The following is a 16591-nucleotide window of genomic DNA, read 5'->3' as shown; positions in this document are numbered from 1 at the left end:
ATACTTTGCCACAGAAGATCATTGGAGAATATTTGCCCACAGAGGATAAGAGGAAAACCCTTGGCCATAGAGGGTCATTGGAAAAGACTTACCCATAGAGAGTCCTAGGAGAAGACTTGCCCAAAGAAGATTCTCATTAGAGAATCATTTATGGATTCCTGTTTTGGTGTTGAATGTTTTAGCAGCCCAGCCTCTCTCTTCTCTCTGGGCAAGGATTCCCCTATGTTTCCCTGGGAGCAAGTACGATATTCTCCCCATGGGCTGCGCTTGCTGCTCTCTCTCTCTCTCTCTCTGGCAAAAGGCGAAGCAGCCCCTCGCCTTCCCAGCTCCGCCTGGAGGAGCCACTCTGAGGGCGGGAAGGAGGAGGCCAGCCAGCCAGGGGCCCCTGGTCCCCCGCCGCCGAGGGCAGCAGAAGGCGAACTCCGGAGGGTGGGTAAGTGCCTTTAGGGCAAGCCTACTTGCTCCTGGTAGAGAGACACTGGGGAAGCCCAGCAGAAGCACTTCCCTTTGGCAAAGCGTGGGTCTTTGGGGCTCCAGGCGTCCCCAAACGGCGCCCTTTAAGGGATTCTGGACTTCAGCCACTTTGGCCAAGAGTCTGGGATTCTGGGAGCTGAAGAGCACAGTTTGGGGTCTGGAGACTGAAGAAGCCACAGCTTCCCCGACAGAAGAAAAGCCATGGCTGCCCATAGCAGAGAAGCCGAGGGCTTTTGCTGCCTCTGGGGGGAAATAATGAGAGTCCTTCTTCCCCAGAGGAGAGGAAAGCATTCCTGCCCAGAGCTGAGAGTGCTTTCAGGATCTCTCTTTGAATCATTTTTAAAACTGCAGTGTAGATTATCGTTGATTTCCCTCTGGGAGCTGCCTTGGGTCCCACTCCGGGAGAAAGGTTGCACACACACACAAATAAATACATACACACCCCTCTGCTAAATATCCGAAAGGCACCAAGGTCAGCCCTGGTTAGTACTTGAATGGGAAACCGGCCATAATACCAGAAGCTGTAGACTATATTTCCGAAGAAGGAACTGGCAAAAGTCCTCCTCGGCTAACAAAATCCTATGAAACTCATAGGGTTGCCATAAGTCAAGAGGAGACTTAAAAGTGTGCATGCACACACACATACATAGAGAATTGTTTTCAGAGTCCCACCACTCCACCTCAGTATTATTGTTGTTGTTGTTGTTGTTGTTGTTGGCATACTTTGGTTGTGGTGATGTTGTCAGCTTCCTTGAACACTATTTTTCTTAGTGGAGAGGAGAATGTAACAATGTCTTAAAATAAAACGATTCACGCCTTACTATTACAATGTGGCAGGCAGCCTTGCCATTTATATTGCCTTCCATGAACCACATGGAGACCTTGAGATGAAGGGGGGAATAACTCAAATCAACAGTCTTGTGGCAACTTAAAGACTGGCCACTTTCACGTCAGGAAGAAACTCTGCTAGAACATGGCCACATAGCCCAAAAAACCCACAAAAAACTATGGATGCCGGCCATGAAAGCCTTCGACTTTACACTGGCAACTTTTATTTAGCCTATGCCCAAATGCTCATCCATGATGTGGCATTTGATGAAGTAGGTTCGAGTCTATGAAAGATGATGGCAAATCAACCTTGATAGTCTTTCGGGTTCTGCAAGGCTACATTTTAAATTTTGAAATTTTCTTTAAACATGATGCACATAGAGTAGCCCCTTGCAACATTTATAAATTGACAGGAAGCCTATTATATGCATGGTTTGTATAGACTATAGACTCATCTCTTACAAGCATGCCTCTCTGTATATGTTTACATATCTGGAAACACAAACACTTTAAATATGTTTTTTCTAGTCCCAGGTCTTCTTCATTTAACTCTATAGCAAGTGCCATTCTTTCCCTACCTCTCTGCCTCTTCTCATGTACTGCAGCCTTCCTCACCCATGTAATTTTCTTCTGTAGACATTTCTAGGTCATGTTCAGTACATTCCCCATCATTTTCATATACACTTCAACATGTCATCATATATGTTCGCACCATTTCCCCATATTTTCCCATTGCAGCATAACCTACAGCATAATTCTATATATGTCTACTCAGATGTCAGTCTCACGGAAATCAATTTGGCTTATTACTGAGTATAAAATTATAGCTGTACAGTGACCATATTAGTCTAAATTGAGTGCAGAAATTATTATATAACTCATTGGTCCATTTCCCCCACTTACACACATTTTTCCAATTTGGAGGCAGAGTACCTTTCCTTTCAATAGTGATGTAATATAGCATTGGGGGAGGTGTAGGAATATAAAATGCATTTTATACAACACATTTAAAAGCATAGAAAGGATATGACATAATTTGTTATCTCCAAGAAAAAAGTTGCAGGTGTTGTTATAGTTTTGTTAGAGAGCTATGCAGATAAGTTTGTGTGCAAGTCAGAAAATGTATTGGAGATGATTAAAAAAAAAGAATTGTTTATATTTTGTAGGATCTAGACTAAGGAAGTGTCCACACTGTAGATGCAGAATTGAAATAGTTTGACATCACTTTAACTGTCATGGCTCCATCCTACAGAATCCTAGAATTTGTAATTTGTTGAGGTATTCAGCCTGGCCTGTCACAAAGCTTTGGAAATAAACTACAAATCCCAGGATTCTGTAGGATAGAGTCATGGCAGTTAAAGTGGGGTCAGACTGCTTTAATTTTGTAGTGTGGATATACCCTTAGACCGATTTCTGTATTTGTGCCACCATCTTTCTAGCTGATTTACAAATAAAGTAGAGATCTACAATTACTAACATAACTATTATAATAGATGAAAAAGGAGTGCTAAGCAACTGAGCCGGGAGGTGGCTGATTTTGTGTATAAGAACATGCAGAATGTGAATGTTTGACTGCATTTGTTAAACTAATTTAGCTGAAGCATATCTTAGCAGATTACTTTGTTACAAGTATTGAGTTTCTGCATCGTATAATTTATTGCATCTGACAGCAAATCAAGCAGTGGATTCCTAAAGCTGATTCACATTTTTACCATTTATATACACACTCTTGATATCTCATTAAATAGCTGTAGAAGTGAAATTTTGAATTTTTATTGGTGTTCTGTTCATTTTATTATTGATAAAAGATATGCCCTGTTTTGCCCAGTCACAGCAACAGAGTGAGATGGATTGAAAGCTGTGCATATATTGTTTGATGAAGGCTGTTTGTTACTGCTATTTGCATAATGAAAGTTGCATGTGTAAATGTACCCATGGTGCCAAAGGAAGGAGAAATTACATATCTTCTATTGGGGCAATGGTCCTGCTTTGCCCATATTAAAGGAACGCTCCAAGAGGTACCTAATACTTCAAAAAATATTCTGTTATATTCATCTAATTTGAGAATAAGTGAACCTTAAAGTTTGGCAGTGTGGACTGAGATGAACAAAAATTAGTTTCTTTTTACGTGTACTACCTTTAATATTTCAAATATCTTGTTTTGTGAATTAATTACTTTGCATATCCTAATAAATTTGTCTTTTGCTATTTTAGGGCTCAGTCTTCAGCCAGATTTTTGGCTGGTTCAAGATGCCAACTAATTGTCCATCCATAATGCTCACAGATTGTGATACATTAACAACTCTTGCGTCGTCTTGGACAAACTAGGTATAACTAGCTGCAAATCATTTGCCCTGAAAAATCCTTTCAAGCGTTGTCATGCTTCTGTTGATTGTGTCTAAGTAGTATTTCCAGAACTGCATGCCCTGCCAGTACCTGTGTGTGTGTGTGTGTGTGTGTGTGCCTTCAAGTGTCCTATCAACTTATGATGACACCATGAATTTCATAGTGTTTTCTTGGAAGTACTCAGAAGTGGTTTTGCAAGTTCCTTCCTCTGAAATATAGATCATCGCACATCTTAATAATGCAACTAACCTCTCCCAAACTGAAGTCTAATTTGGGCTGCATCCTAGTCCTATAGCATGGCTTTTGTATCCAAATCTGCCATCCAAATACAGCACGGCTGCAGCCTAGGTCCCTTAACGCACTTCGGCAACCGTTTTTCAAAGTCAGGAGCTTTCCGCTGTACTCGGATGGCGGATTTGGAGACAAAAGCCATGGGGCAGGTAAGTCGCATTATTAAAATGTGCAATCTCTGTAGTCTACAGCTTCTGGTATTCATTGGTAGTCTCCCATTCAAGTACTAACCAGGGCTGACCCTGCTTAGCTTCCAAGATTACATTAGATATTCAGCCTAGATAAGTCTAAACAATGGCTATTAAAAGGGAAGAAACATTACAATTTACCCAAGTTAGAATGTCCAAAAATAGAGAAGACTCAGTAAAAACAGAGAGCTAACTGACTTTCAGTAACCTTAATGTTTAGTGCTATTGGTGATTCCGGAAGGCTTTTAGAGCAAACTGTATTTGCATAACATAAATCATTTGTGAGAATTTCCTTTGTATTGCTATTATGGAATTGCACTGCACAGCCAAGCTGAAAAGGGAAGGTTTGTTATCAAGTCTATTTTCAGGCCAAGTGAAGAGCTATAAAGACATCTATGAAAGCACCAACAAGACTTTCTTAGCTGTTATGTTGTAGGTTTTTTTCCACACCATTCATCTCTTGCACCTCTATATCCAAGTAGACATTAAGGTTTGAATTATGATTAAGCCAGGATAACAGTAAACCACTGTTAATTCAATTCACATGCCAATTTCAAAACATGGTTTCAGATTCTACTTTGTAACTCCTAAACAAACCATAGTTCATAAACCTGCTTGGGTTTGAATGTACACACAAACTGAAGTTAAACTAAACAAAATATTATTTAGCCATTGTTCCTGAACCAAGCTTACTTGTAATGGTGATGGGAAATCAGTCTAATTCAAACATCTTCTTTCCGTGACATTGGATCTGATTAAGTTACTTAAGTGTGATTGAAAGAGCCAAGGAGACGGAGAAACCAAGGTAGAGAAAGCCTTCTTCTCTCCTATGTGCTTCAAGGAAAATATCAACAGGACATTCAAGGGACTGACACACCTTTTTTTCCCATGTTTTTATTTGACCTTTTATAGACATTTGTTTTTAAAGATTAATTCCACCCATTGATTCCAATAGGAAAGAAATAAAATACTCTGAATTCTGGGCTGATACAGGGGAAGAAGAGACCTTTGGATTTTATGAACCTCAAGCCTCTCTCAAAATGCATCTTTACACCTTTCAGTTTTGTTGTTCTTGTATGCCTTCAAGTTGTTTCTGACTTTTGGTGACCTTAAGGTGAATCTATCACGGGGTTTCCTTGGCAGGTTTCTTCATAGGGAGTTTGCCATTGCCATCCACTGAGACTGAGAGAATGTGACTTGCCCAGTGTCACCCACTGGGTTTCATGGCCAAGCAAGGATTCAAACCCTGTTCTCCAGAGTCAAAGCCCAGTGTTCAAACAATTACCCCACACTGGACATTTCTGTAGTTGCAGACAAAATGTTCATAAAATGAAATCTCCTTCTCTGGGGGCAAATATCAATCTCTTGTCTAAGAGAGGAACATCTGAAGAGCCTATGGCAGGGGTTGGTAACTTCCGGCCCGCAGGCTGAATGTGGCCCACGGAGGCCTTTCAGCCGCCCCCTGCCTGCCCCTGCCGCCGCCGCCGATTGCAGCTTTTTGCTGCTGCCGGGTGCCGCCATTTTATATCTCAAATTGGTGGCAAAGTCTCGTGCAACCTTCCCCGAGGTTGGGTGAGACTTCGCCGCCATTGGTGGCGGCCTCTGGGAGGCCTGCTGCGGCCACTGGAGCCCTCAAACAGGGCTCTGACAGCGGCAGTGGGCCTCTGGGAGGCCCATTGCCGTCGCTGGGGCTCTCCAAGAGGCCCATTGCCGTTGCTGGGGCCCTGCAAGAGGGCGGTGGCAGCAGGCTTCTGGGAGGCCCGTTGCCGTTGCTGGGGCCCTCCATGAGGTCCGTTGCCATCGCGGGGGCCTTCCAAGAGGGCCCCGGTGACGGCAAAAGGGCCTCCCAGAGGCCCGCTGCCGCCGCCGGAGCCCTCTTGGAAGGCCCCAGCGACGGCAAAAGGGCCGGCAAAGAGGGGGAGGCCTCCAGCGCTGGCGGCCCCCACTGGCTTTTTTGCTGGCCTCTGACGGGGCCTGGGGCCCCATCAGGGGCCGCCAAAGAGGAGGAGGCCTGGCCCCCGGAGGTTGGAAGCTCCGCCCCTGGCATGCGGCTCCGCCTTCAGAGGGTGGAAGCTCCACCCCCGGCACCCAGCCCCACCCCTGGAGGGTGGGAGCTCCACCCCCCAGCTTCGCTCCCCCCCCCCCCAGTTGTCTGAGGGATAGCAACCCGGGCCCTGGCTCAAAAAGGTTGCCTACCCCTTGCCTATGGTCTCTGGAACAGCTTCCCGGAGACCATAGGATTATCTTCTTAAATCATTAAAATTAATAGAAATGTGTGACTTTCACTATTTTATTTGTGACCTGTTTTATTGCAATATTCCTTAAAACGATTGTACTGTACGTTTGAGTTATGTTTACAGTGACATTTCTACTCCTTTTCTTGTTGGTGCGTGTTAAATATTTACTGTATCCTTGATTTTCATACAAATGCTTCTTCCTCAGATTTTTGAAAAATAATATGTAGGTAATTTGATTGATTTCACCTTCTAAATGTTAAAAATAATGATGGCTTTATCATAATTATCATGTCAGTTTCTGGGGTATTTAAAAATACTAAAATCATGTCAGGTGACTTTGGCTTTTATTCCAGTAGAGGTCACTAGCATACAAGGCAAAAGCTTAACAGTACTTTTAACAGTTGGCTAGTTCAGAAATTCAGACTTCATTCATCAAAATAATATTTTAATTTTAACTACAATAATCTGTACTAAAAAAAAGTTTACTTTGAAAAAGCTCCCAGTTTCTTCCATTTCTAATATTTACAGGGATCTGGGTAATGGTTAATTACATTGGGCAGGAGGAAAGAAAATATCAATCTGCTTGTTTTAAATAAGAAATCTTAAGTGTTTGTCTGCTGGAGAGTAGAAAGTGAAGTCACAGATATACAGAACACATTAGCCTGTATTTAACACACATATATTTGTTATTTTAACATATCTACGCCTGTCATCTAGTTACTATGCCCAATATTACACCTTGAAGGGGGGTTTTTTTAGGGTTTTTTTTTTTTAAATACCAAACCCTACACTATGTTTATACACAAACTTAGCCAAAAGTGGGTCCTGTGGTGATCTTGGTAACAGTAAAATAGTGTGAGGAATTTGAATTGGGATCACTACTACAGGGGGTTATTAGTACCAGTATGAACACCATGGCTGGATTATCTCAATGGGTCTCTCCTTTTCAGGTATTTTCTAGCCATTCAGAAGAGCATCTTTGACAGCAGTCAGTTACCGTAAATTAAAAAGATAAATTTGGCAACTTTGCTAGGATTGTAAGGACAGTCTCTAGCTTTATTAACTCTCTCCTCTACCTTGTTCAAGTTGTTGCTTGGGTTTTCTTATCAAGATTATATTGACTGTAAAGTTTTCTTGGCAAGATTTATTCAGAAGAGGTTTGCTATTGACTTCTTCTTAGACTGAGAGAGTGTCACTAGCCCAAGGTCATCCAGTGGCTTTTCATGGCTGATTGGGGATCCAAACCCTGGTCTCATAGAGTCCACATTCATCACTCAAAACACGACACCATGCTGGGTCCCTCTCATGTATCTTACATTATATTTTATTATGTTTCACATTTCAGTCTTTTCTCTCTCGTGATTTACTATTTAAGAAGATTTATCTATAAATAGATATTTTAGATATAGATATTTTGGATATAAATAGATAGATAGAGATACTAAAGATAAATATGTTCATTCTGTACTCATTCTAAAAGGAAACCGATAAAAGATTGGTGGCAGCAAATGCATAAAAGTAAAGAAATTATTTACATTTCCATATTTAGTCAAGCATGAATTGGTCTATAATTTGTAATCTGCAGCTGTCGAACATTAGAAAGAAACTGTTGTCCAGTTTTTAGTTCCAGCAAAAAGCAGCAGAGAATCTTATAAACAAGCACTTAATTTCTAGAAACTGGTAGGTTGAACTGCCCTGAGAAACTATGATGAAGGGCTTGGTGTAAATCATCATCACCTTCTTGTTGCCTATACATAGCATATTGCCTTTTTTATATTTTAATTAGCATAATTTTAAATGCACATATTTAAATGTGAACAGTTCTGTCATACCAAATGCATTGCTGATTAGGATTAGGATGGTGTGAATTATGTTGTCTCACACTGTCATGACTCCAACACAAATGCTGTGTGTCTGAGGGGGCAGGACAGAGCAAAATGGGAATGGGTCCAACCAGGTCTCCAACACAGTGTTTCTTCATGCAGAGAGAGGGCCAGTCAGATTGGAAATTGTGGTCTCTTCTAACTCTATGATTCTGTATAATAAAATTAAAAATATACATATTTAAGATGAGCAAAATTGAAGTAAGTGTAAATGTCCCTGGAAATAAGAATTATATTAAGCTTTTTGCCCCTTGAAGCAATAGTACAGCACCAGCTAGTTTGTCATAGATTAAAATTAGCCTTGCCTGTGTTGCCAGTGAAAGGCAGTGGAATGTGAGATGTAGCCAAACATATAAACAAGTTCAGCCACGCCTAAAATATCTTCCACTCTTGATACAAGTGGAGAAAGTCCTTCTGTCAGACAGAAAGAGTGTGATCCTAGTTAGTTCAGCAGTTTGTATTTTTTTTAAAAAAAAATCTTCCAAGGTAAGTTGTTTAGGTATATTTGGCTGTATAACTATTATGTACTGTAACACAGCTAATATAATACATTACGTTTTTTTTTAAATTGTGACATTTCTTTCACTTCTATTAATTTGCAGTTGGACTCTTGCTATATTAACTTCAAGCATATAACATTTAATGTTTTAAATATATATATATATATACATGTTAAAATATACATGTTAAAGATTTTGTAGAAGAAATTAACTTTGGTTTAATTGAATTATATGCTGCTGCATTTTAGATTGGCAATATCATAATGAGAAACATTTGAAAGGACAGACACTGTCTTTAGGCAGTCTGTTTGTCATGGTATGAACTGCCTTTTTTGCAACTGCTAGGGAATCTTGGTTTCTTTTACTTGCCAAGTTTTTCTGATTCTTTCCCCAAATGGTTATGACTTCATAGATAATTATTTTATTGACAAAAATATTGCTACTTAATAAGGTATTTTTTACTTTCACTTCTTTATTTTTTATTTCTTGTTCGTTATATGTTTATAACACATTCTACACACATTTATCAGAAACATTTACTGTGTTGTCTGTGGTATGTAGGCTGCATTTGAGTGCCACTGATACAACTGTTTCCATTAATTCCTAGTCTGCTGCATTTGTGTATAGAGGGGATTTGTTTATAAAAGTCTGTTTTCCTGTACAGACCATTCTTACTTGATTAATGCTGCAGTTTAAGGAGTAATGGAGCAAGGAGAGAGAGAAGAGATTGCTATGTATTGTAACTGGGATGGAGTGGGAGTAGGCATCTAGAGTCCATGAACTAACTCTTTCTGTAGTTGTTCAGAAAATGGCTTTTTCCATGCTCCCTTTTGCATATTTCATGGCTCTGGCAATTCAGTGACGTTCTTGTTTAACCTTTCAGAACTGTTAGGGTCTGGTGAATTTCTAGCAAGTTCCTTATATTGTAGTGCTGCTATTGATATTCATTCATTAATTGCCACAAATCCTTTTCCACACTGTCTACAGAAAAGTGCAGAAAATACCTTTAAATATTATAAACACCAGCAATAGACATGCAACAGGGCAAAGGACATTGAATTACCATTCTTCTGTCCTCTGCTGGCCAGAGTCAGGTCCCCACAGATTACAAGGAAATGCCTAAAAGCAATGTTGGCTGGGAGGTTTGGGATATTGGACCTTAGCTATTAGTGGTTTGTCTTCAAAGGGTCAAACCACTAGGCTTGCCTAAATTTCTCCTTCCATGCACTGCCACTTTCCTGAAGCGTGGAATAATTCTCTAGTGTGAGGCAATGTGTTTACTTTACAGAAGGTAGTCCTCTATTTGAAGGTATCCTGTTTGAATGGCTGTGTCAGGTTCAAGTCCTATTGAAAGGTAAAGAAAGAGAAGTGCCTTGAAATTTTACATCAACTATTTGCACCTGTCCAGCAGGTTTATCAGACATATATCACATTGTTCACAGTGGTCTTTCCAATTAGTATTGAATTTATATTTAAATAATAAACATTGTTTCTGTGTTTATATCAATTGTTTTCATTGCTGTCATTGTTCTTGTGTGCCTTCAAGTTGTTTCCAACTTATGGTGACTCTAAGGCAAACCTATCATGGGCTTATCTTGGCAGAAATTGTGTAGAGGGGGTTTGTCTGTGCTTTTCTCTGTTGTATCTTTACTAACGTAAATCAATGCATGGCTAGATCCTATTGGTTAATCCCAACTAGAGTAGACCCTTGAATTGGTTATCATTTAGTGAGTCAACATATCAATAAATCTCATTGATACAGTAGGTCTACTCTAGTTGCAACTGACAATAGGAGCTAATCCCATGTAGTTTTAATGCAAATCTGCTGCTTTCATTTTCGTCTGGGGGCTGATGTTTAAGCAGCCATCCTGTCTTCTCATCCTAAGCCTCACAGTTCATCTCTTCTTTATGCTTTCACTCTGGAAACAAAGGCCTTAGCTGCACAAACAAGAAGGTAATGAGAAACATGAGTCTCTGGTGTAGATGGGAGTGGACCCTTTGAGGAATCTGACCCAAGGAGGCAGGCTCTGACCAGCATCAGGGACTTTGTCCAGCTCCACAGTGGACTGCACTGATTTTTCTTCTGAACTAGCTGTCTACTCCACCTTTTGTTCAGTACTGAAGAGGTGGCTGGTGTGCAAGATGGAAGTTGTGACAGATAATATTGTAGCATAACAGTAATATTGTTAGCAGGTGCAGAAGAATGGAATGAAGAAGCCTTATTTTATATTTTTAGGGCATACAAAGCTTTTGCAGAGAAATGTGCAGATTGAATCAACATAAGGAAGGGCCTTTTGCAGCCACTGCATATTGATGGGCTCTTCTCCACAGAAGCTGTGCACATAGAGCTGTTCATGCACAGGGCAGTCAATTAATAATTAATAATAATAATAATAATAATCCACTTAATCACTTGGAATCCAAGCAGATTACAACAATAAAACAAGATACAGTTAGAATTCTAAAAAAAACCCTATCCCTCCCCCCAATATAAAAACATAGTAATACTAAAAAGAGATTAAATCAGAGATATATTAAAACAATAGTATAAAATCACAGTTAAAATCAGTAGAAGATTAATGTGTTAACCACAAAAGCAGTTACACACCAGAAAAACAACAACAAAAAATGAGAGCATAAATTTGTGTATGCTAATTCATTTGTGTAGAGGCAAACATAGGGATGACTTAATAAAAGCCTAATCTGGGAAACTGGAATTTAAGGATTTGTGTCAACTGTTTAATTGAAAAGGTTCAAAGGAAGGGAAAGTAGCTATGGGAAACATTGTTTCTGAGAATACATATATTGTATATTTTAGGAAGATAACATTGTATAGCTAGGGCCTAAAGGTACTAGATCCTGTCTGATCCTGGAAGCTGAACAGGATCAGGTCTGAGTAGTAGTTGGATGGGAGATCACAATGGATACCAGGTGCTGTAAGCTATATTTCAGAGGAAGGAATTAGCAAAACCATTTTGGAGTATTTTTTTGGCTACGAAATTCAACAGGTGACTTGAAGGCACACACACACTCCATCAGGGGCCCTGGTGGCGCAGTGGTTAAATGCCTGTACTGCAGCCATTCACTCAAAACCACAAGGTTGCGAGTTCAAGACCAGCAAAAGGGCCCAAGCTCAACTCAGGCTTGCATCCTTCCGAGGTCGCTAAAATGAGTACCCAGACTGTTGGGGGGCAAATTAGCTTACTTGCTGTTCACCGCTATGATCTTTGGAATAGCGGTATATAAATTAAAAAAAATTGTGTTGGTGTTCTAGGAGGCAGGTCCAGGCATATGGAGCACAGAAGAGAACAGGCGAAATCTTTCAAAGGAGTGGCAGAAAAGAGAATGATGGAGCTTGTTGTGTGCCTTCAAGTTGTTTCCAACTTGTGTTGACCCTGTTGTTTTTGTTAACTGCCCTTGAGGCAACCCAACTCATGGTGACCCTGTTTTTGTGACATCTTCAAGACCTCCTGTCCTACATTGCTTTGCTTGTGTCTTGTAAACTGAGGCCTGTTGCCTCCCTGATTGAGTCTATGTGGCATGCAGCCTTCTTCTCTTTCCAGTACCTTCTACCTAGCATTATTGCCTTTTCCAATAAGTCATGTCTTCTCATGATGTGGCCAAAGTATGACAGCCTATGCCTTGTTCCAGCAAGCCAGCTTTAGTTACTATGGATTGAATTTAGTCTGTTTGAAACTAACCATGGTCAACATTTACCACAGTCTGGACAAAACAAAAGCAAAAAATTTCAGTCTTGCTTCTGGCTGTTCCATAGAAGAAAAGGAAAACGGAGATCTTGTTTCTGATCTTACACAATGCATGTTGAATCCTTCTTACCGAGTATGTGTGGACTGAGGAAGTCTACACAGCAACAGGATTAAAGCATTCTTTTTCCTGACTCAGTAAAACTTAACTGGATTTCCAGTCAGCCTTGGGAGCAGCAGAGCAGTGGTTCATAAATTTGTTAGCGAACCCACCAGATCTGTCATCTGCCATCAGTTCTTGGAGGATGTTTCTCTGCCCTTTGTTATTGGGAACAGGAACAGCCCTATACATTCTGTGTATCTGAGAACCAAACCAGATGTAATACTAGAGTTCTGTAAATACATCTCCTGATGTCTTTTATATATGTACCCCTAAAACAGCTGCTTAAGGATGGGTGAATTCAGGACATAGTAAAATGGAAAGAGATTTAACCCTTTAATACTATGATAACTTTTAGTGCAAATAGTCTTTTTCTCCCAGTTGCCATTGTTAGCATATGTTCTTTTTAAATTTGTTTTGAATATGGCAAGTTGTGTTCCACTCCTGCGGTTCCAGAAAGCAATCTAGGTGCTGTATTCTACATTTTTTTGAGATTTCTGAATAATCTCTAAAGGCAGCTGCAAGTACAATGCATTTGAAGAGTAGTCTCATCTAGATGTTACTACGATATTGTTGATAGTGATCAAGTTGTTTTTGTCCAGGAGTAGCTGTACTTGGTTTTCCATCTTAAGTGAACAAGGAGCTGCTGATTTCAGATCCGTAGCTAGGCCTTTAGGGACAGAAAGTAGGGCTCAATAGGGTGGAGCATTCTCACGCTACCGAGTCCTACCATGTGCCCTGAGCGCCATCTTGGAGCACTGCCATTTGGGGACCCCTTTGGCTGGGGGCCTCGGGGTGGTGCCCCAGTTGCCCCAACCTAGCTATAGGCCTGACTGATTTGCTCTTGTTTCCCTTGCACTCCCCTATGTGTTCTCCAAATTTTTTGTAAAAAGGTAAGGATGCATTTCAAATTTTATCAATTGGATTCCAGAATATTGTTATGAACCTTTACAGTAGACAAGGACAGCAGACATAAGGGTTGGGGGAACAAATAGTCCTCCAGGAGAACTTAGTGGGCTGCCCCACCCCACAGAAATTTACCAAATTTGGAGGGATACCAAAATGTCCTTCATACACTCTATGGGGTGTAGAGGACAACCTCACATTTTTTTCATTGTGAATGGGCCATATTTTAGGCCCTCAAACAGAAAGTAACTTTTGAACAACTGGGGAAAATTTTATGTGAAAACAAATAAAAATGGTAGGACAGAGTCTTAGTATCTCAAAATGGTCTTGGAGGCTGCATGAGAATGGCATTTCCCCCACCCTAAACTACAGGGAGCTTCCAGTTAAGTGGAAGAAGCCAGACGTGAGACACACTGTACCCAGAACTAGTTCTTGTTAGGATGGCTGAATGACTCAGGGTTAATTTTACAACTTTTCAAATGAGTGCTCACTCAGTAGAAGTGTGTGACAGCTGTCGTGTGAGAGAATGTAATAATGGAAAGAAGAATCTGTTTGATAAAATTTTGGATTATTCTTTTCTTTATTTGCCACTGAACTATTCGGTGTTTATTTCTCTATCTTTTCCCTCTTAAAGCCTTCAAATATTTATTTTAAAAACATTTACTTTATACTCTGTTTGCAATCTGACGTTGACAGTTTATCGAAACAAGCTTTAAATAGAGAAGGTTCACTGTTGTTAATTCAGAATACCTAACAGCTGCTGCAACTATTATTAACCAGCAATGTTGTCTCAATACTTTCTGAGAGGGTCATCAAAAAAATATGTTGCCATCTACCAACTATTTAGCAGCTAGAAATCAACTTTTAATTGATTTTTTAAATTTCTATGCTTGAAGCTAAGGCAAATACAATTAACATTTTTTTTTAAATTAATTTCCAGAGAAGTAGCCATGTTAACTTGACTCAGGCTTGCATCCTTCCGAGGTCGCTACAATGAGTACCCAGGCTGTTGGGGGCAAATTAGCTTACTTGCTAATTAGCTTACTTGCTGTTCACCGCTATGATCTTTGGAATAGTGGTATATAAATAAAACAAATTATTAATTATTATTATTAACCTCTTCCAGCATAAAAGGGAGGAGGATGGGGAAATGAATGTGGCATTGGTTTTAAGACTGTTTTTTATTTATTTTTATTTTAGCGTGAACTTTTGTAGATATAAACCATCTTCTTCAGATGAATATATTCAAAGAATGTCCATACTTCTAAAATATATGGATGTAGTAAATTAATGATGGAATGTTTAGTGTCTAAAAGATATATTTTGTATATGGCTACAGGCTAGCATTAAATTTTAATTCAGTTTTTATAAAGCCGTGGTTGTAAAACAAAATTTCATTCACAAGAGTTGAGTCAGTGAGCTATCAATAGCTTCTCGGGCTCAGAGTTACAAATCATATTACACTGGTTTTGCAGATTCGTTACTTCTACAGCACAGGCAGATACTCTTGCATGATTAATTAGTAGTTTTGTGTAAGGCTGTGTTCATGCAGATATTTTAAAGCAGAATTCAGCACTTTAATCTTGTTCCTGGCATTGCTTTGAATATGAAAACGCAAGTTCTCATTTACTGTAAATGGGACTACTTCATAAGATTTTCACTGTATACTTATTTGCATGGATGAAAAAAAAACTTCCAGTTTCAAAGCACATGCAAAGTTGTATGCACATTTAGGTCCAAAATGCTCTGCAGAAATAGTCCAGTTTGAGATTGCTTTAACTACCCTGGTTCAGTGCTAGGCAATTCTGGGAACTGAGACATTTAGCCTTCTCTGTCAGGGAGGTCTGATGCCACAATAAACTACAGTTCCCAGGATACAGCTACTGATCGTATATTGAGGAGTGGTATTACCCACATGTGAAGGAGCCAGCCCAGTGTACTGGTTAGAATGTTGGACTACAACACTGGAGACCAAGAAGTTTATCGCACGGGCCCTAAAACGGGCCCATTGTGTTACAAAACGTGTGCGTGCACGGAATGGGATGGGGCTAAGAACTGTATTTTACTGCACGAGGGAACGCCACCGCTGCCTCAGGGGAAGGCAACAGCAAACCTCCTTTGAACAAATCTTGCCAAGAAAACACCATGGCCTTAGGGTTGCCATGAGTTGAAACAGATGTGAAGGCACACAACCACAAATTGTCCACATGTCCCAACTATGGGCTTGTTATAAGGATGTAGTTAGCCACTATGGCAAAAAAAAAAAAAAAAGATTGATAAAGTAGGCTGTTGGTCAAAAGGTGTAGCTACAAGCAGGGAGAGATTAAGGCATTGATGAACCTGTTAAATCCCACCCCCCATTAAATTTTCTTTCTACCCCCAATTTTCTAGCATTACAGAAACTTAAATTTTAATTTGAGCATTTAGAAATGTAGTGTAGCATGCAAAGAAAAGGTGCAGACAGAATTATCAAAGGAATACAGACACAGCATGTCTTAAAGAGTTCTAGATGTGAACTCATTCAATGTCCCACTTTTTGCAAAGCTAGAAATTTGGTGACAGAATTATTATTTGGATGAGCAATGCCCTTATTTTGCCCCTCATACCTACACTGTAGGGTCTAATCCAGCAGGGCTCTTCAATTAATCAGAGCATTTTGAACTAAAACCTGATTAAAGACACCTTGGTAAATTAAGTCACTGATTCACTTTTAATATCTTTAGTTTTTATAAGCAGTGTTGTAATCTGAGATAAGTCACACACACATCAAAAAATAATCAGTGACCCTTATTAAGAGATTAAGTGTTGAAGCCATAATAATATTCATAATTACATAATTTTCCTTTTTCACTAGCAGATGGTACGTGAACAGTATACTGCAACAACACCAGGTACAAACCTACAGAGGCCAGAAACTCAGTATGTCTACAATGTTGGCATTTATGGCTGGAGAAAACGTTGCCTTTATCTATTTGTCCTCCTCCTCATCGTCATCCTAGTTGTGAATCTTGCTTTGACAATTTGGATCCTTAAAGTGATGTGGTTTTCTTCAGTAAGTATTTTAACTTCCATGC

At 39.9% G+C, this 16591-nt stretch overlaps 1 protein-coding gene across 3 annotated transcripts in view; it reads left to right on the top strand.

Moving 5' to 3' along the window:
- The first annotated feature begins 369 nt into the window (after positions 1-369).
- LOC149319934 (gamma-sarcoglycan-like) overlaps positions 370-16591 on the top strand; it is a 33300-nt gene continuing 17078 nt past the window's right edge. Inside the window, exons 1-3 of one of the 3 annotated variants that reach the window (XM_089508211.1) lie at positions 370-433; positions 3517-3630; positions 16372-16569. In XM_089508211.1, coding sequence (XP_089364337.1) covers positions 16375-16569 — 195 coding nt within the window. In that variant the 5' untranslated portion in view covers positions 370-433; positions 3517-3630; positions 16372-16374. Of the gene's footprint in view, positions 434-3516; positions 3631-8646; positions 8734-16371; positions 16570-16591 lie in introns of those variants that run through there. The other 2 variants (XM_089508210.1, XM_089508209.1) reach the window with 2 other exon arrangements.

The sequence above is a fragment of the Sceloporus occidentalis genome, unplaced genomic scaffold, assembly GCF_023333645.1.
Source record: "Sceloporus occidentalis isolate IW3139 unplaced genomic scaffold, rSceOcc1.0.p SCAF_2, whole genome shotgun sequence".
Classification (NCBI taxonomy): domain Eukaryota; kingdom Metazoa; phylum Chordata; class Lepidosauria; order Squamata; family Phrynosomatidae; genus Sceloporus; species Sceloporus occidentalis.
This window is presented reverse-complemented; position numbering and strand designations above follow the sequence as displayed.